Source organism: Babylonia areolata, chromosome 17 (assembly GCF_041734735.1).
Source record: "Babylonia areolata isolate BAREFJ2019XMU chromosome 17, ASM4173473v1, whole genome shotgun sequence".
NCBI lineage: Eukaryota > Metazoa > Mollusca > Gastropoda > Neogastropoda > Buccinidae > Babylonia > Babylonia areolata.
In genome coordinates this window covers 6,153,008-6,175,172 of record NC_134892.1, presented here as the reverse complement: position 1 = coordinate 6,175,172, position 22,165 = coordinate 6,153,008, and the positions used below count along the sequence as shown (strand labels likewise).

At 40.4% G+C, this 22,165-nt stretch overlaps 1 protein-coding gene across 3 annotated transcripts in view; it reads right to left on the bottom strand.

Moving 5' to 3' along the window:
• Positions 1 to 223: 223 nt before the first annotated feature.
• Positions 224 to 22,165, bottom strand: part of LOC143291606 (intraflagellar transport protein 46 homolog) — a 41,163-nt gene continuing 19,221 nt past the window's right edge. For all 3 annotated transcript variants that reach the window (XM_076601557.1, XM_076601558.1, XM_076601559.1), the window contains 9 exons: positions 18,518 to 18,657; positions 16,519 to 16,593; positions 15,515 to 15,608; positions 13,853 to 13,987; positions 12,717 to 12,829; positions 10,510 to 10,576; positions 9,911 to 9,971; positions 7,463 to 7,566; positions 224 to 2,917 (listed from right to left, as the gene is read on the bottom strand). In XM_076601557.1, coding sequence (XP_076457672.1) covers positions 2,840 to 2,917; positions 7,463 to 7,566; positions 9,911 to 9,971; positions 10,510 to 10,576; positions 12,717 to 12,829; positions 13,853 to 13,987; positions 15,515 to 15,608; positions 16,519 to 16,593; positions 18,518 to 18,657 — 867 coding nt within the window. In that variant the 3' untranslated portion in view covers positions 224 to 2,839. The remainder of the gene's footprint in view (positions 2,918 to 7,462; positions 7,567 to 9,910; positions 9,972 to 10,509; positions 10,577 to 12,716; positions 12,830 to 13,852; positions 13,988 to 15,514; positions 15,609 to 16,518; positions 16,594 to 18,517; positions 18,658 to 22,165) is intronic.

The following is a 22,165-nucleotide window of genomic DNA, read 5'->3' as shown; positions in this document are numbered from 1 at the left end:
CAAAAAAAAAAAAAGAAAAAAAAAGAGAAGTTTAAAAAAATACATACCAAAAACCCCCCACAAAAAACCCAACAGAAAGCGAGAGTGAGCGAGAAGAATATATGGATGAAGAGAGAAAGAGAAAACCAAAGAAGTATAGAGAGAGAGGGAGTGAAGGAGGGAGAATGATCAAAAGAAAGACATTATGTTCAAAGCACTGATTCGACACCAAACACACACACACACACACACACAAATTCAGCAAAATTCATATATTTATCATTCATGGACGGAATGAAAATTTCAACCTGAAAAAAGACAAAAGCAAAAATAATGCGCACAGATAACATCCGATATTTCGCACAATGGAACCTGGACAGTAGTCTCTACACACTGAGTCTCTTTGAAGGAATGTGAGGAGGTATCACAATACCTGCTTCAAGCGGGTCGCTATAATTTTCATATTTAACATTTTCTAAGACAAATAACGATTCGGACCGACTATGACGGAGCATGTAAGAACAACAGTCACTGCTTCACTGCATGATTTATCCCTCCTCGAAATAAACCTCTCCCGACCTGGTTCCCTTTCTTGGAAAGCATACTTCAAACAGAAGTATACAAAAATATTTATTAAAAAAAAAAATTAAAGAAACAAAGACAGGCATTTGACTAACCCGTCCCCACAACAACAAAACAAAAAAAAAAAAAGAAAAGAAAAGAGTACTTCTGATGAAAACGCCAATACTATCAAGTTAACATATGAATATATCAAGAAAGAGAAAGAGGGGAGGGAAGAAACATGGACAAGACAATGACTGATAGAAACACTAACATACACACATACATGTATGGGAGAGAGAGTACAGAGAGTGCAAAGAGAGAAAGTAGAAACAGAGCAGAGAGAAAGCGTAAAGAGAGGGAGAGAATAGAGCAAGAGTATATAGAGAGAGCGACGGAGACAGAGAGACAGAGAGAGAGAGAGAGAGAGAGAGAGCGAAAAAGAGCAAGAGAATTTGAGCCACAGACACAGAAAAAGTATGAAAGACAAAGCAGGACGCAGAGAAAGAAAGAGAAAATTAAAGATACAGAGAAAGAGATTGAATAAAAGACAGAGAGAGAGAGAGTGAGATAGAAAGAGAGAGAGAATACTATTTCTTCTTCTTCTTCTGCGTTCACTTGTATGCACACGAGTGGGCTTTTACGTGTATGACCGTTTTTACCCCGCCATGTAGGCAGCCATACTCCGTTTTCGGGGGTGTGCATGCTGGGTATGTTCTTGTTTCCATAACCCACCGAACGCTGACATGGATTACAGGATCTTTAACGTGCGTATTTGATCTTCTGCTTGCATATACACATGAAGGGGGTTCAAGCACTAGCAGGTCTGCACATATGTTGACCTGGGAGATCATAAAAATCTCCACCTTTTACCCACCAGGCGCCGTCACCGTGATTCGAACCTGGGACCCTCAGATTGACAGTCCAACGCTTTAACCACTCGGCTATTGTGCCCGTCGAGAGAATACTATAATCTCCCAATCCCAGCCTTCAACACTGCCCCACCACAGACCTCCCCCAGCATCCCCCTTACCCCTAAAAAATCTGAATGACAGAAGAGAGAGAGAGAGAGAGAGAGAGAGAGAGAGAAAAGGACTGGTTTCCTGAAACAACAGATTCTTATGCTAACTCTCTCTCTTTAAAGGTCCACGGTGAAGTGAGGAACAGACAAACGGAAAGACAAACACGGACAGATAACAGGAACAAAAACAGGGTGATAAAGTTGAACAGAAAAGAGGACAGGAGACCCAAGAAATCAAGACAAAAAAAAAAAAAGAAAAGAAAAAAAAGGAGATGTGTGGAGAGAGGTTAAAACATCCCATAGCATTCGAAAGCTATCGGGGCAGTGAATTCATGTCCACTGTGTCCAGGGCTCGGCATAGGAAGGCTGGAGGGGGGTGGCGGAGGGGCGTGGGGTGGGTGGGGGGAATCGGGATTGGCAGGGGGGCAGGCCTCTCCTTTCTTCTGCCTTTCTTTGAACCTTTCCCCGACTGAAATCAGGTACCAATTCAACCAGCTGGGTGGGGTGAGGAAAATCCGGAGTAAAGCCCCCACAAGGGCACAACACCGTGCCGAAACCAGGGCCAGACCCCCCCTGGTCACTGGTGAAGAACAGCGCACCACAAGTGCGACGAGTTCAGCGATTCTGCCACGGTGTCGCAGTGTGTGGAAAGAGAGAAATCTGAACACTGGACACTGAAACGTTGAATGCCATTAGCTGTAAAGCCCTGGTGACACAGTAGGTACAAATCAGAACAAGAAATGGTGCAAAACAGATCAAATGGAACAGAAAGGACAACAACATAATTGAAGCAAAATAAACTACCAAGTGATAAGCGACACTTTGGTACTTTGTCGGTGTGGAAAGAAGAGAGAGAGAGAGAGAGAGAGAGAGAGAGAGAGAGAGAGAGAGAGAGATGAAAAAAAACCCCAAAACCCAAAGAGGGCAAAACGTTTAGATACAGTGGACAACCAGGACTTCCGTTGTTGTTGTTTGATGTTCGTTGGTCTTTTTTGTTTGTTTTGTTGTCTTTTTTTCTTCTTTGAAAATACCCTTGCGCACTATTACCATGTTTGTACTGAAATGACCAAAATGCATGTGTTATAGTTAAGTTATATTTTCACTGTAATATGTAATTTGTTACATGAAAATGTTATGGTGATGACGCTGAAGAGAAAATATAACCTTCAATGCAAGGGGAAAAAAACAAAACAAAATAAAAGAGTTGGGTGGGTGTAAGTGTGGGTGATGGGGGTGTGGATGGCGGCGGGGGAGGGGTAGAGGAGGAGGGTAGAAGAACTACAGGTAGAGTTGATCCCCCTGTCCTTCCTTCAGAGCATTGTCCAGCTGGTTGTTTGCGGCCAACGCCTGGAAATGCTGAAACACACACAAAAACAACAACAACATATACACATGTGCAATACTCTTCTTTCCACCCAGCCTTCTTTTGTTTATTGTTTATCTCCATATTATATCGATGGTCATCATCATCCATTAACTTTTGTTTATCTACAGATTATATCAGTTGTTTTCATCATCCATTAACTTTTGTTTATCTACAGATTATATCAGTTGTTTTCATCATCCATTAACTTTTGTTTATCTACAGATTATATCAGTGATCATCATCATCCATTAACCCCTAGGCTGCCTGCATGACGAGATAACTCGTCATGGCAAGCATGTATGCTTCGCTGCCTGCATGACGAGATAACTCGTCATCGAAATATTCTGACTTTTCCCTGGTTTGCATTCACTTCCTTGGCAAAAATAGTGGTAGCTTTAGCCTGGGGAATCTCTCTAGATTCTATTCATAGCTAGAAACCCCATCTACGTCATGAAGCAGTCCTTTATTTGAACGTTTTGGTTGGGTCACTGTCCAAGTGTTTGCCTGACTTCTCTCCTCGCTCGCTCAACAAAATGTCGGACTGACGCCGTGCTCAAGACATGCGATCGTGACGAACTAAATCAAAAACGATTTCTTTCTTTAGCTGATGCTCAGAAAGAACTTAAGCGTAAATTCGAAGGAGAAGATAGAGATGAACATTTATAGGACGATATGATAGAAAATAAAGGGAGCAATCAAGAGAGTGGCCAAGATGCAACTGTCAGTGAGTGATGTCAGCTGTACAGCTGTTAGCAGACGACAGATGACCGAATTGGCAGCAGAGCGATATTCTTGGCACGCAGCCAACGCGGTCTGATGAGAACTGAATCGAGTGACCGTGTGAGAGGGGTGAGGAGGAGGGGGGGTGGAGACTGAGGGGGCGTGGCCTCACATCCATCTTATCACTTGGAGAAGTCACAATGTATTGTGTATCTATCTCTTAAATATATATATATTGTGGTTGTTCTAGTATGATTTTGTGTTTGCAGATATCCATTTGTCCAGAAAATATGATGTTTTTGTGCAAATTACCTGACTAATGTTTGTAATGAACAAGTTGAAAATGTGACAAAAAACAAAACACTGATTTCAAAACAACAACATGTCACTAAAAATATATAAAATGGGAAAATAGCATGTGTTTTGTGTTCTTTATTCATTTACCTTTCAGAAAATATATACTTTTATGGGTCTTTCTCCAATAACAAAGAGCACAGAATTTTTGGAAAATTTATACCCGTTTTTTGTGAAAAAACCCTGGCAAATAGATTTCACTTAAATCTTATTCTCCTGGCAGCGAAAGGGTTAACTTTTGTTTATCTACAGATAATATCGGTGGTCATCATTATCCATTAACGTTTGTTTATCTACAGATTATATCAGTTGCTTTCATCATCCATTAACTTTTGTTTATCTACAGATTATATCAGTTGTTTTCATCATCCATTAACTTTTGTTTATCTACAGGTTATATCAGTTGTTTTCATCATCCATCAACTTTTGTTTATATACAGATTATATCAGTTGTTTTCATCATCCATTAACTTTTGTTTATCTACAGATTATATCAGTTGTTTTCATCATCCATCAACTTTTGTTTATCTACAGGTTATATCAGTTGTTTTCATCATCCATCAACTTTTGTTTATCTACAGGTTATATCAGTTGTTTTCATCATCCATTAACTTTTGTTTATCTACAGGTTATATCAGTTGTTTTCATCATCCATTAACTTTTGTTTATCTACAGGTTATATCAGTTGTTTTCATCATCCATCAACTTTTGTTTATCTACAGATTATATCAGTTGTTTTCATCATCCATTAACTTTTGTTTATCTACAGGTTATATCAGTTGTTTTCATCATCCATTAACTTTTGTTTATCTACAGGTTATATCAGTTGTTTTCATCATCCATTAACTTTTGTTTATCTACAGGTTATATCAGTTGTTTTCATCATCCATTAACTTTTGTTTATCTACAGGTTATATCAGTTGTTTTCATCATCCATTAACTTTTGTTTATCTACAGGTTATATCAGTTGTTTTCATCATCCATCAACTTTTGTTTATCTACAGATTATATCAGTTGTTTTCATCATCCATTAACTTTTGTTTATCTACAGGTTATATCAGTTGTTTTCATCATCCATTAACTTTTGTTTATCTACAGGTTATATCAGTTGTTTTCATCATCCATTAACTTTTGTTTATCTACAGGTTATATCAGTTGTTTTCATCATCCATCAACTTTTGTTTATCTACAGGTTATATCAGTTGTTTTCATCATCCATCAACTTTTGTTTATCTACAGATTATATCAGTTGTTTTCATCATCCATCAACTTTTGTTTATCTACAGGTTATATCAGTGGTTTTCATCATCCATTAACTTTTGTTTATCTACAGGTTATATCAGTTGTTTTCATCATCCATTAACTTTTGTTTATCTACAGGTTATATCAGTTGTTTTCATCATCCATCAACTTTTGTTTATCTACAGATTATATCAGTTGTTTTCATCATCCATTAACTTTTGTTTATCTACAGGTTATATCAGTTGTTTTCATCATCCATTAACTTTTGTTTATCTACAGATTACATCAATTGTTTTCATCATCCATCAACTTTTGTTTATTTACAGATTATATCTAAGGTATTCATCATCCTTTACAAATTCATTTCTATTGTGAAGACCGTCAACTTCATCATTATTGCCTGAGCCATTTCTTTTGCACTGTTGCTGCTTCACAGATCGATGGACAGTGATGAAAAAAACATAGGCAGGTAGATATTCTTCCTGTTCATTGAAAGATTATATCAACAGTCCACATCTTTTATGAAAGCATTTTTGTTATAGATGCTATCATCATCAATGCCTAAGTTGTTTGATTTAATAATAATAATATTGGGCATTTGTGGCGCTTAATCTTACCAAAGCCCTAAGCGCTTACAAAAACAAGAATACACATAGGACAAGTATACTGGGACGAAACAGCACAGGCATCAAGGGACAGTCACCACTTCCACCACCACGATTTTTGCCATTCTCTTATCATGCACACAACAGACACAACACGAAGAAGGGACGCACAAACTGGAGAGGAACGAAATAGTAATGCCAATCAGGATGTGAAAAGAGTAAGTTTTAAGAGAAGATTTGAAGGATGACAGAGAAACCGAACTGCGGAGGGAAAGAGGGAGCTTATTCCACGAGGACGGGGCCTGGAAAGAGAATGAGCGTTGGCCCGCGGTCTTGGTATAAAAGTGTGGGATACGGAGAAGGTGAGTGTCAGATGAGGAGCGCACCTGTCGCGATGGAGTGTGCAGATGTAGAAGATCGGTAAGATAGGAAGGAGCCAGACTGTTCAGGGATTTAAAGCACAGCAGAGACAGTTTATATTCAATTCGTTTCTCAACAGGGAGCCAGTGAAGAGAACAAAGCAAGGTAGATTTAGATCGTCTCATGACTCGACGAGCAGCATTGTTCTGCACCTTTTGAAGTCGAACGAGAAGATTCTGAGGACAGCCAGCAAGGAGAGAATTACAATAATCCAGTCTTTAGAGAACAAAAGCAGAAACAAGAGTTTTGGTGGCCTCTTCAGAAAGAAGATGACGAACAGAACCAATGCGGCAGAGCTCCAAGAAGCACGCACGGCATACAGAGGAAACATGATGGTGAAACAACAGTGTCTGATTTGCACCATTACTGCTTCATAAAATAATGTGGCTGTTTGATTTGCAATGGTATAGCCATATAAAACAGTGTGACTGTTCTGCTTTCGGTGTAATTGCTTCATAAAACAATGAGACTGTTCAATTGGCACAGTTATACTTAGTTTCATAAAAAACAATGTGGCTGTTTGATTTGCAGTGTTACAGCTTAATAAAGCAGTCTGTCTGTTTGATATGCACTGATATAACTTCATAAAACAATGTGAATGTTTGATTTGCACTGCTATAGCTTCATAAAATAATGTGACTGTGAGATCTGCACTATTACAGCTCCATAAAACGATGTAATTGTACTGTGCTACTGGATCATCAAACAATGTGACTGGTATGCACTGTTATTGCTTCATAAAACAATGTGATACGCCTGGAAACCACATAAAAGTAAACAACTCCTCTGTCATGAAATTACTTTACAAAGCGCACAGAGCTGCATTGCACAATACTGTGTCCAGTATAAAAATGATTCCTTATTGTCATCATTGTTACAAAGATATATATAAATATATAGATATCTATAGATCTCTCTCTCGCTCCCCCTATCTATCTATCTATATAATAAGATTCCTCTTTCATTCCTATATCCTTTTTTCTTCAAAATACTTTCTTGTGATTTCAGTGTTTTAAAAGAAACACATGTGAACACAACAACAAAACAACAATCATTCCTTATTTTACTAAACACACAAAACATAAATACACAAACTACCTTTGTCACTTTGATACACACACACACACACACACACACTACATACACAGCACAAAAACTCCCACCCACACCCACCCACACACACACATAGTTTACCTGGGAGTTCTTGAACTCAGAGTAGAGGGTGAAGAGCACATGCAAGGCCTGGATCTTGTCGTTCTGATGACTGGAGTTTTTGTACACCGGGATGTCCAGAATAGCTGCACCAGACACACGGCCACGCAATCCATTCATCAGTATTCATCAGCTGACACAGCCACTCAAATCATACATCAGTATACATCAGCTGACACAGCCACTCAAATCATGCATCAGTATTCATCACCTGACACAGCCACTCAAATTGTACATCAGTATTCATCAGCTGACACAGCCACTCAAATCATGCATCAGTATTCATCAGCTGACACAGCCACTCAAATCGTACATCAGTATTCATCAGCTGAAACAGCCACTTAAATCATACATCAGTATTCATCAGCTGACACAGCCACTCAAATCGTGCATCAGTATTCATCAGCTGACACAGCCACTCAAATCGTACATCAGTATTCATCAGCTGAAACAGCCACTTAAATCATACATCAGTATTCATCAACTGAAACAGCCACTTAAATCATAGATCAGTATTCATCAGCTGAAACAGCCACTTAAATCATACATCAGTATTCATCACCTGACACAGCCACTTAAATCATGCATCAGTATTCATCAGCTGACACAGCCACTCAAATCATACATCAGTATTCATCACCTGACACAGCCACTTAAATCATACATCAGTATTCATCAGCTGACACAGCCACTCAAATCATACATCAGTATTCATCACCTGACACAGCCACTCAAATCATACATCAGTATTCATCAGCTGACACAGCCACTCAAATCATACATCAGTATTCATCAACTGACACAGACAACCACACAAATCATACATCAGCATTCATCAACTGACACACACAGCCACGCAAATCATACATCAGCATTCATCAGCTGAGACACTTGCCTTCACTTCAGCTAAACTTACGCACAATCAAGGGTTCATCATCACTGTAATGAAGGAGTGATGGCCTAGAGGTAACGCGTCCGCCTAGGAAGCGAGAGAATCTGAGCGCGCTGGTTCGAATCACGGCTCAGCCACCGATATTTTCTTCCCCTCCACTAGACCTTGAGTGGTGGTCTGGACGCTAGTCATTCGGATGAGACGATAAACCGAGGTCCCGTGTGCAGCATGCACTTGGCGCACGTAAAAGAACCCACAGCAACAAAAGGGTTGTTCCTGGCAAAATTCTGTAGAAAAATCCACTTTGATAGGAAAAAAAACAAAAACAAAAAAAACTGCATGCAGGAAAAAATACAAAAAAAATGGGTGGCGCTGTACTGTAGCGACGCGCTCTCCCTGGGGAGAGCAGCCCGAAGTTCACACAGAGAAATCTGTTGTGATAAAAAGAAATACAACAACAACTACAACAATAACAACAACACGTCCACAGAATACCACCAGATGCACTGCCAGGACATGAGATGGAAAAAAGAAAAAGTGTGACAATTCCAAGGGATACATGGTGCAGAACGGTTGAAAAAGAACTGAAAGGTAAATGGCTATACCTGGTGGAAAGATAGCCAAGGCAGCACAAGACAGGAGAATGGCTATACCTGGGGGAAGATAGCTAAGACAGCACAAGACAGGAGAATGGCTATACCTGGGGGAAGCTAGCTAAGACAGCACAAGACAGGAGAATGGCTATACCTGGGGGGAAGATAGCTAAGACAGCACAAGACAGGAGAATGGCTATACCTGTGGGGAAGCTAGCTAAGACAGCACAAGACAGGAGAATGGACTATACCTGTGGGGAAGCTAGCTAAGACAGCACAAGACAGGCAGCAGTGGAGATCTCTGGAATTGGCCACAGAGAGGGTTAAAATAAGATCCATCAGATGCCACGGCAAAATGATTCAGTTTTACGAACCAATGGTACGGATTCCAACAGCAGAGACATGCCATTGTGTGGGTTTTGGGCCCAGCGGCCAGCTTTTATCCGCAGATGAGTGTGTGAGCTGTGGGCTCAAATGGGAAAGACAGGAACAACAAAGTCGAGTGCCATCCACTTCATGGATTGCTGTATCTGGGAGCGCCGCTGCTCGATTTTACTGACTGAAATCTCCTGACCAAAACTGCAGGTGTCTGTATCTGTCAGTCCTGGTTGATGCCTGAAAGTATCATGAAGGGAAAACGCAGCAAAGAACGGACTTCATGCCAGGCTTCAACTATTTGTCCAATACGTCTTCTTTGACTTGAGGAACGGCCTGCAAAGCAGAGTATTTTGAAATTAAATAAACTCAACATTCCTCCCCCCCCTCCCCTACACACACACAGTATGCAATATTCTATCTCTCCTTTGACCCTAACACGCTACCATACTTTGAACCTGGGGACACATGTGAATTGATAGCTCTGGAGTAATGGCAGACGGCAATCCTTACGGAAAAGCACAAGCGTCAAAGGACAAACATTCCAAGCATTTTAATAATTCTACTTACAGCAGATGATTTCTGTGAACTGCCCCAGATCACAGTCCAAGTCGGCAGTGGGAAGAGACACCTGACACACACAAACACACACACACACAAACACACGAGTAAACACACTGCAAAACATACGCACACACACACACACACACACACACACACACAAAACAACAACCCACACACCTTTTCACACAAATAATCACACAACCATTTCACCTTAATTCATTCAACCATGGAGACTTTACAGACTCTGGTTTCCATGCTATACTAATGTGGGGAAAAAACCCCAAACAAACACACCCAGAAAATATATTATTTTCCCTCCAAAATACTTGTGGAACACATGTGGAAATACTGTAGAAATAAAGTTCCCTTTGTTTGCAGTTAATGCAAATGCAGGTACGTTAAAACCATTTTCATGAGACAAATCTTGATGCCAAAGCAATGCTCAGGCACAGGGGCAAAATGAGTTAAAAGCTGAAAATGATCTCAGAAGGTTTAATACAAAAAAAAAAAAAAAAAAAAAGACATGGGAGGAAATAAACTTTGGAGTGCAAGTTTCACGCGGGGATCATTTCCACTTTACGTCCATCCTGCGTAAAGTCTCTCACCTCTTTGAGAAGCTCCTCAAACTCTGGCGGCCACTCCTGCATCAGGGTGTCAATATCTGGCATGTTCCTGAGGGAAAAGAACAAATCACTGATTTATGGATAGTGTTCATAAATTCTCGTCACCTAGAATTACAATGACAATAAATGTCAAGAACGAAAATGAAACAATAGTAAAAACAATAGGAAGAAGCAGAACAACAAGAAGAAAAACAAGAAGAAAAAGAACAAGAAGTGGAAGAAGAACAAGAACAAGAAGAACAAGAAAAAGAAGTGGAAGAAGAACAAGAAGAAGAAGAAGACCAACAACAACAAGTGGAAGAGGAAGAAGAAAAAGAAGAAGCAGAAGATGTATTATCATTATCAATTTTATAATTATTATTACTATTATTATTATCATTGTTATTATTATAATGATCACCAAAAACAACAGTAGTATTTGTAATAAAAACAACTACAACAACAGTACAACACCAAAGTTCATAACAACAACAACAACAATAATAAAAACAGAAATAACAATACTGAAAGAAAAGAACTGATAAACCATTGGTTGTACAAGCAAACAAACAAACAAAAAATAAAAAAAATTTTAAAAAAAGAAAGAAAGAAAAAAAGAAAGAAAGAAATCAGTTGTGGATACACACAAAGACAGGCACGTATGCATGCACGCACACAGACATGCACACAGCACACACACACACACACACACACACACACACTCTCCTTCTTCTGCATCGGTGGTCTGCAAAACATCCTTCACTTAATTCAACAAGTGGGCATCTAAATAACAATCATAAGTTTGTATATTGTATTGTATTGTATTTCTCTTTTTATCACAACAGATTTCTCTGTGTGAAATTTGGGCTGCTCTCCCCAGGGAGAGTGCGTTGCTATACTAAAGCGCCACCCATTTTTTTGTATTTTTTCCTGCGTGCAGTTTTATTTGTTTTTCTTATCAAAGTGGATTTTACTACAGAATTTTGCCAGGAACAACCCTTTTGTTGCCATGGGTTCTTTTACGTGCGCTAAGTGAATGCTGCACACAGGACCTCGGTTTATCATCTCATCTGAATGACTATATCACCCTTTCTCTCTAGGAGCTCAGGGAGCTTTCACATTAGACAAAGTTACAAACTACAGAACCACTCATGACCACTCTGTCTTTCTCCCTCTCTCTCTCTCCCACACCCTTCCCCCACTCCACCCCTTCTCTCATCCCTCACACATGCTAAGTGAGTTGTCAAGCATGGGGTAGTGTTGTAGAAAGAGGAAACCGAGAACGCTTACAGGCAGGTTTTAGAAAAGATCCAAGTTTTTAAATATTCTTTTTTTTTGATGATGAAGAATGGGGAGAAGGATGACAATGACGATGCTGCTGTGGAGGTCTGTTAATAATAATAATAATAATGATATTTATATAGCGCTGAATCCTGTGCACAGACAAATCAAAGCGCTTTAAGTTGGGGACTATGTGACAAGGCTGTACTCGACGCTGCCTGTCATAATGACATCCCGGTGTCAACAACCAGGCCTGAGAGATACAGACACTTGCAGTGTTGGTCAGGAAATTTGAGCAACACACCCAAAAACGCATCCATGAAGTGGATGATACTCGACTGTGTGGTCCTGGTCTTCCCATATAAGCACGCAGCTCACTCAACTCTGGGTAGGAACCGGCCACAAGCCAAAAAACCCACTTCCGCTGGCAGTTGAACCTGCATCCTCCCAGCCATCAGTCCGCGTCGCTAATCACTTCGCTATGGCAGCTGGTGAAAAGATGAGTTTTCAGTGAAGAGTGAAATGCAGAGTAAGTGAATAAATGTATGAACCACTTTTACCTCCACCGTTCAGGCAGCCATTCTCTGTTTGTGGGGGCAGACAACAAAACAACAACTTCCTCTTCTTTGTTCGTGGGCTGTAACTCTCATGTTCACTTGCATGCACATGAGTGGGCTTTTACTTGTTTGACCCTGCCATGTAGGCAGCCACACTCCGTTTTCGGGGTATGCTGAGTATGCCTTGTTTACATAACTCACCGAATGCTGACATGGATTACAGGATCTTAAACGTGTGTATCTGATCTTCTGCTTGAGTATACATACAGAGGGGGTTCTGCACATACACTGACCTGGGAGATTGGAAAAAATCTCACTCACTTTGTTTAAAGATGTGAGTCAACAAAAAGCAATCAAGGAAACGGTCCTGACCTGGAATAGTGCACGTTGGGGGGAGGTTTGGAGCGGTGCAGGTCGCGGATGCTCTCGATCCAGTTCTCGATGGCTTTCGGGTTCTTCTCCGCGCTCTCCAAACTCTTCACCACCTGTCGGAAAACCACACAGCAACACATGATTGTCACTATTGTGACGTGTTGATGTGCTGTGGTGGTGGTGTTGTGTTGTGTTGTGTTGTTCTATGATGTGTTGGTGTGCTGTGGTGTTGTGTTGTGTTGGTGTGTTGTGCTGTGCTGTGTTGTGTTGTGCTGTGTTGTTCTGTGATGTGTTGGTGTGCTGTGTTGTTCTGTGATGTGTTAGTGTGCTGTGCTGTGGTGTTCTGTGATGTGTTCGTGTGCAGTGCTGTGTTGTGCTGTGGTGGTGGTGGTGGTGTGTTGTTCTGTGCTGTGTTGTTGCTGTGTTGTGTTGTATTGCCCTGTGATGTGTTGATGTGCTGTGCTGTGCTGTACTGTTATTGTTGTACTGTTCTGTGGTGCTGTGGTGGTGCTGTTGTGTTGTGTTGTGCTGCGTTGCGCTGCGCTATGCTGTGTTGTGCTGTGTTGTTTTGCTGCATCATGTTGTGTTGTGTTACAGCTCTTTTGTCACAACAGATTCCCCTGTGTGAAATTCAGGCTGCTCTTCACATGGGGAGTGCATAGCTAGAGTGCAGTGTCATCCTTTTTTTTTTCTTCTGTCTGCACATGTAGTTTTTGCCCTATTAACCCATTTACCCCCAGGGTGCCCAGCACTAATCACCTATGAAATACTATGCCAGGAGAACAAACACCTTCCAGTTTCCAACAGCAGGCAATTATTAACATTGATTAGAAATATAATCATCTCCTTTCATTGCACTGAGTTATTTTTCCTGCATTCTACACATAATAAATTTGTAACAGGATGTATTTACACAATGGCTGTGTTAACATGCGGCCGTTTTTACACAAAGGCTGTGTTAACATGCGGCCGCATTTACACATGGCTGTGTTCACATGCGGCTGTATTTACACAATGGCTGTGTTTACATGCGGCCGCATTTATTCGTGGCCACATCTACACGTGGCTTAATGGTGGCTGTATTTACATCCAACCATATTTACACAAAGGCTGTGTTTACATGCGGCCGCATTTACCAGAGACTTGGCGGTGGTCTGCTTGGAGATGGCCCTGAGCTGAAGGTCAAGGACAGTGGGGTCGGACTGCTTGGCACAGGGCTCGTCCAGCACCGTCAGACCCAGCGTGTCGGGTTTGTTGTCTGGCCGGGGAATCTGGGTCACACACCCACACACAGAGAAATAAATCACTTTGATGATGGTGGTGATGATGATGATGATGATGGTGGTGTTAGTGGTGAGGATGGTGATGATGGTGATGACGGTGATGACGATGATGGTGATGATGTTGAGGATGGTGATGATGATGGTGATGATGATGATGGTGATGGTGGTGGTGGTGGTGGTGGTGGTGGTGGTGATGAAGATGATGATGATGATGATGGTGAAGACGATGATGATGATGATGATGATGATGTTGATAGTATAAAATATATATACATGCTGCTAATGCTGATGACATTAATAACACCATTAATACTACTACCAATAATAATACTGGTGATGATGATAAACTTAAAAAAAAAAAAATAATGATGATGATGGTGATGATGATGGTCATAATAATGATAATGATGACAATGGAAAAGATAATCTTGATAATAATGATAAAAGTAATATTAAAGATGATGATGATGATGATGATGATGATAATAATGACAATAATAACAGCAACAATAATAATCTAATGCAGGTCATACTACTATCAATAATAATAATAATAATGATAATGATGATTATAATTATTATTATTTATCATCAGCATCACCATTATCATTATCATCATCATAATCATCATCATAATTATGACCATTATTATCATCCACAAAATAATCAAGAACTGTTCATAAACAATGCTCTACGCATCAGTCACAAATTCTTCTTGAATTTAAAAAAAAAAAAAAAAAAAAAAAGACAATAATAACAAAAATCATGAACTGAATGGTCATGATAAACACCCATGACTGCAAAATCTCACGAATATGTCATGAACATTGACCCTTGAACTTTTAACGATTTTGTTAATTCCCATTTTACTTCATACATAATTCATGAATCTTAGTTCACGACGTCTTATGAACTGCTCAGTAATATTTTATGAACAACCGATGACAAAAATCAGCAGTGACAAAATGGTATCCTACAAATGACCACTAAGATTGCTATTGTATTGTACTGTATTGTGTTGTAATGCGTTGCGTTGTGTTGTGTTGTGTTGTGTTGCGTTGTGTTGTGTTGTGTTGGAATCTGCAGTGGACCGTGACAAATGGCGCGCTGCTGTGCACAAAGGCACCAAGTTGTGCAAGGCCAACAGGACTGTTGCAGCTGTTCAGAAGAGGCAGGCCAGAAAGTCACGGGCAAACAAGCTCCCTGACAATGATATGCCTGTCTTTGTCTGCCCCAACTGTCAGCGAACATTTCGTGCGCAGATTGGACTATTCAGCCATCTGCGCATTCACAGATAGATTCATGAGCATCCCCCCCCCACCACTACCACCCTCCCCCGATCCCCCAGCTGGATGACAACGATGGTCATCATCGATCTCGATCGACACACACCATTGTGTTGTAATGCGTTGCGTTGCGTTGCGTTGTGTTGTGTTGCGTTGCATTGTGTTGTGTTGCGTTGTGTAGCGTTGCATTGCGTTGTGTTGTGTTGTGTTGATCCCAGCATTCACTGACCTTAATGAAGGCATCGATGTCGCCGACAGATGGGATGAAGTCTGGAATGAACGGCTTCAGCTTGTGGTCCAGTTCGATGGACTGAGGTGTGTACCTGCAATACAATACAATACAATATGATACTATACAATACAATACAATATGATACAATACAATACAACACAACACAATACAATACAATACGACACAATATGACACGATACGATATGATACAATACAATATATGATACAATACAATACGATACAACACACACACACACACACACACACACCACACAAAAAGAAGCACAATACAATATATACAACACAAAACAATTTGTCTTAACCATTCTGCCACATTCCTAGAATACAACACAACACAACACAATATAATCTAATGCAATACAAGTCGACACAATACAATGCAACACAATGCAATCCTACAACACAACACAATATAATCTAATGCAATACAAGTCAACACAATACAACACAACACAATATAATCTAATGCAATACAAGTCAACACAATACAATGCAACACAACACAATCCTACAACACAACACAATACAATCCTACAACACAACACAATATAATTTAATGAAATACAAGTCAACACAATACAACACAACACAATCCTATAACACAACACAATATAACCTAATGCAATACAAGTCAACACAATACAACGCAACACAACACAATCCTACAACACAACACAACAGAATATAATCTAATACAATATAAGTCAACACAATACAACACAACACAACACAATCCTACAACACAACACAATATAATCTAATGCAATACAAGTCAACACAATACAACGCAACACAACATTGTGATCATCTGAAGAAATCAAGCACGCACTTTTTTCTTTTTTTTCTGACATACCAACATATTTTTGAAAAGTGGTAAAATAAAATTTTTTGTTGGTTTTCCGGTATAAATACCAAAAAATCAGGATGGTAGGCACGACCAATCCCCAACTCTCTTTCCTGCAAAGTGCATGTGGACGCACCTGGTAATGTACTGGAACAGTTCCTTGATCTCAGCACTGACTGACAAGTTTTCAAATTCGGCTGGGTCATATGCTCTGGAACATAATATAAAAATGTATTACGTAACGTCACATGGCAGACAAAGCATCTTTACACCATTACCACTATAAAAAAATCAAATACGTACATTAATCATTATGTGATAAATCAATTTTATGCTAGGATCACAGCCAAAAAACAAAAACAAAAAAACCCAAATGAAATACATACATAATATTATGCAATGAAACATCTTTGTACCATGATCACAAAAAAAAGAAAAAAAGAAGATACATTGTGTGATGAAACATCTTTACACCATGATCACAACAAAAAATCATGTATATACATAATATGTAATGTAATGTAATATAATATAATGTAATATAATATATGGTCTGGACGCTAGTCATTCGGATGAGATGATAAACCGAGATCCCGTGTGCAGTATGCACTTAGCGCACGTAAAAGAACCCACAGCAACAAAAGGGTTGTTCCTGGCAAAATTCTGGAGAAAAATCCACATCGATAGGAAAAACAAATAAAACTGCATGCAGGAAAAAAAAAAAAGGGTGGCGCTGTAGTGTAGCGACACGCTCTCCCTGGGGAGAGCAGCCCGAATTTCACACAGAGAAATCTGTTGTGATAAAAAGAAATACAAATACAAATACAAATAATGTGTCATTGCCATCATCACCAGAGTCATTTTCACTTGCTCCACCAACTTTGGACTGTTATCATCATTATCGTCATCATCACCACTGGAGTCATCAGTCATCATCCTCATTGTCATCTGCCACACACTTCTTTCCCTTCCATCAGGAATAATCATCATCACTATCATTGTCATTGTCATCCGTTTCAGTTTCAGTAGCTCAGGGAGGCGTCACTGCGTTCGGACAAATCCATATACGCTACACCACATCTGCCAAGCAGATGCCTGACCAGCAGCGTAACCCAACGCACTTAGTCAGGCCTTGAGAAAAAAAAAAAGAAAAAAAAAGGTGAATAAATAATAGATAAGCGTACATAAATAAGTAAATAAATAAATAAATAATAATTATAATATATAAAAAAGGGGTAGTAGTAATAATAATAATAATAATAAATAAATAAACAAACAAATAAATAGGTAAATAAATAAGACAACAATGACGATAAATAAGCAAATAAATGTAAAACATGAAGACACATATTCACACATACACCCACACATGCATCATCTTCATCACACCACCTTCCCCTGGGATCACCATCATCATCATCATCATCATCATTGTTGTCATCATCATCATCATCTTAAAGACACCACTTACCCTTCCACTTGGGAATGGTCATCACTGTTTTCATTATCATCATCATCGTCATCGTCATCATCATCACCTTCATCATAACCATCTTCAACACACCACTCATGCTTCCACATACGAATGGTCATCATCACTGTTTTCATCATCACCATCATCATCATTGTTGTCATCATCATCATCATCAACATCATCTTCCATACACCACTTACCCTTCCACTTGGTGCTGGTCATCATGGTTTTCATTATCATTACCGTCATCATCATCATCTTCCATACACCACTTACCCTTCCACTTGGTGCTGGTCATCATGGTTTTCATTATCATTACCGTCATCATCATCATCACCATAGCCATCTTCGACACACCACTAACGCTTCCACACAGGGGTGGTGGTCATCACTGTTTTTATCCTCATCATCATCGTTGTTGTCGTCGTCATCATCATCATCATCTTCCATACACCACTTACACAAAGGGATGGTCATAATCATTGTTTTTATCATCATCATGATCATCGTTGTTGTCGCCATCATCATCATCTTCTGTACACCACTTCCACAAAGGGATGGTCATCATCATTGTTTTCATCATCATTATCAGCATCGTTGTTATCATCAACATCATCATGATCATTATCATCATCATCATCATCGTCCAAACACCACCTACCCTTCCACCTGGGGGTGGTCATCGTCATCATCGTCATCATCAGAGTCATCGTCATCGTCTTCATCATCCTCGTCTTCAGAGTTGAACTGCTGACCCTGCGGCCCCCCGCCCCGCCCTCCGGGTAAGGGTTGTGACGGAGCCTGAAACGTAACGACACACGGCAATCAGTGGTGTGTGGGTGGGGGGGTACTCCTCTGCTCCGTAATTCAGGCAGATCCATTTCTTCGCTGACTTGTTCCGCTCATTCTTATATATTTGTAGCAACTTGTATTGGCGCCTGAAAGCTAACGACACCTCAACTTACAAGAATGAATAAAAATAAAACAGAATAAACAAAGAAACAAACACTAATACCACACTGCACACTGAGACAGAGAGAGAGAGAGAGAGAGAGAGACAGAGACAGTGACAAAGACAGACACAGTGAGAGAGAGAGAGAGAGAGAGAGAGAGAGAGACAGAGACAGAGAGAGACAGACAGATAAAGAGAGAGAGAGAGAGAGAAACAGAGACAGATAAAGAGAGAGAGAGACAGAGACAGTGACAAAGACAGATAGAGAGACAGAGAGAGATAAAGAGACAGATAAAGAGAGAGAGATAGAGATAGAGAGAGATAAAGAGAGAGAGAGAAACAGAGACAGAGAGAGACAGACAGATACAGAGAGAGAGAGAGACAGACAGAGACAGACACAGTGAGAGAGAGAGAGAGAGATAGAGAGAGAGAGAGAGAGACAGACAGACAGACAAAGAGAGAGAGAGAAACAGAGACAGAGGTAGACAGACAGATAAAGAGAGAGAGACAGACAGACAGAGACAGACACAGTGAGAGAGAGAGAGAGAGAGAGAGAGAGAGACAGAGAGACAGAGAGACAGAGACAGATAAAGAGACAGAGACAGATAAAGAGAGAGAGATAGAGAGAGAGAGAGAGAGAAACAGAGACAGAGAGAGACAGACAGATACAGAGAGAGAGAGAGACAGACAGAGACAGACACAGTGATAGAGAGAGAGAGAGACAGAGAGAGAGACAGAGACAGATAAAGAGACAGAGACAGATATAGAGAGAGAGAGAGACAGATAGAGAGAGAGAGACAGATAAAGAGACAGAGAAAGAGATAGAGAGAGAGACAGACAGAGACAGACAGAGAAAGAGATAGAGAGAGAGAGAGACAGAGACAGATAGAGAGAGAGACATAAAGTGAGAGTGAGAGAGACAGGCAGAGACAGAGAGAGAGAGAGAGAGTGAGAGAGAGAATTAATCAAATCTATCTCCATTGGTGGGGGTGGGGGGAGGGGGGGAACATTGAAGAAAAAAACACTAAAACCCACAACTAAATACATACATAAATAAACATTTTTCAAATGCTGAAATAGGGCTGTGGGAGACACATATTGCGGGAAATGTGTACCCCACTTTAGAAAAATGAATCAATTAATAAAACAGAATAAACCAACAAACAAACACAAATGCCACACCTGTATGCAACAAATACATTTGCTTTTCTTTTATCAATCCAGTGCGCAGGAGTTGTGTGAACAAAATGTGTCTGATTCCAATAAATACCGAGGTCAGGCAATACAGCCAAACGGTTTGATCATCGCACTTTCAATCCAAGGGTATCTGGGTTTGATTCCAATACAGATACCTGAAAGACTAAGGATGGAGATTGCTTTGAAAACTTTTTTTTTTTCCTCACCTTTTTCTCTCACGTCAACATAAAAAAAAAAAAAAATGTACAGACCTGCTGGTGCCTCTAATGCTTTCACGTGCACAAACATGTTGGAGATTTATAAGCGCATGTAATCTAACGATACACAGTGGTGACACTGACTCGTGAATGTCGCTGCTCTGTCCCTCAGACATTCATTGATTGATTTCTTTCTTTATAAGGAGGAAGGTGGCAGAATGGTTAAGACGCTCAGCTGCCAATACAGAGAGTCCGTGAGGGTGTGGGTTCGAATCCCGCTCTCGCCCTTTCTCCTAAGTTTGACTGGAAAATCAAACTGAGCGTCTAGTCTTTCGGATGAGACGATAAACCGAGGTCCCGTGTGCAGCACGCACTTGGCGCACTGAAAAAGAACCCATGGCAACGAGAGTGTTGTCCTCTGGCGAAATTACGTAAAATGAAATCCACTTTCATAGGTACACAAATATGTAAGCATGCACTCAAGGCCTGACTAAGCGCGTTGGGTTATGCTGCTGGTCAGGCATCTGCTCAACAGATGCGGTGTAGCGTGTATGGATTTGTCCGAACGCAGTGACGCCTCCTTGAGAAAGTGAAACTGAAACTGAAACTGAAACTTTCTTTACTGACTTGCTCCTTCATTTATTGGTGAACGGTTATGTCACAGCTTGCGGCGATGTAATGACACACAACAGTGACCGGTGGGTGGCCACCACCGCTCTATATTGACTGATTAATTTCTTTTCTTACTCAAGCATTCCTTCAACTTTAACGTTTGAGTTGGAGCCTGTAATGTAAAGATACACAGCAGAAGTTACCGAATTATCTATGCATTTGTTTATCTACCTTACTCAGCTCTATCCAGGTAGGCAGCCTTCTAAAGCATTAGAACTTGGTCTCTGACCGAGGAAAGGTACTTCAGAAGTATCCATAGCATACTATATCGTATCTGCCTACCTCTAAAATTTGGTGACAATGAAACAGAACCTCCCATACACACACTCAACTCCTTTCTGCATTACATTGCTGCCACCACCACCACCAAGAGAGAGAGGCAGGCAGAGACAGAGTCACACAGAGAGAGAGAGGGGGAGTGTGGGGGGTGGGGGGATAGAAAGAAAGAATGAGGCAGAGACAGAGAGACAGGCAGAGAGACAGAGAAAGACAGAGACAAAGAGAGAAATGGACAGAGAAAGAGAGAGAAACAGACAGAACACAAAGAGAGAGAGAGAGAGAGAGAGAGAGAGAGACAGAGGCAGACAGACACACAGACAGACAGACAAACAGAGAAAGACAGAGACAAAGAGATAAATTAACAGAGAAAGAGAGACGGACAGACAGAACAGAGAGAGAGAGAGAGAGAGAGAGAAAGAAAGAGAGAAAGAGAAAGGGAAGGAGAGACAGACAGACAGACAGACAGAGAAAGTCAGAGACAGAGAACAGAGCCAGAGAAAGACAGACAGACACAGACAGAGGGGGGGGGGGGGGGGGGGAGAAATACATAAGCATGACAGGGTTGAATCAAAATAATTAAAATACAATACAGCATAAAATATGTGCATCATGTACAATCAGTGTGACATAAGAAACAGAGACAGACAGAAAGAGAGAAAGATGAGAGAGAAAGACAGAGAAGCAGACAGAGGTGAGTGGGAAAGACAGACAGACAGGCAGACAGAGAGAGAGAGAGACAGACAGACAGAGACAGAGAGGGGGAGGAGGACAGACCGACTTACAGACAAATAGTAAACAAAGCAAACATAACTCCTCCACCACTCACAGCAATTCAATAACTGTTGTTTGGATAGTAGTTTGCACAGGACAGGAATGTCAGACCCCTGCCGGAGTCTGCACTAGTTGGGTCACGGTTAAGTATGTGTAATTAAACTGTTGTTTATTAATTGAATTAATATATGACATAAGTGCAACCAAAAAAAAAAAAAAAAAAAAAATCAACTCACACCTC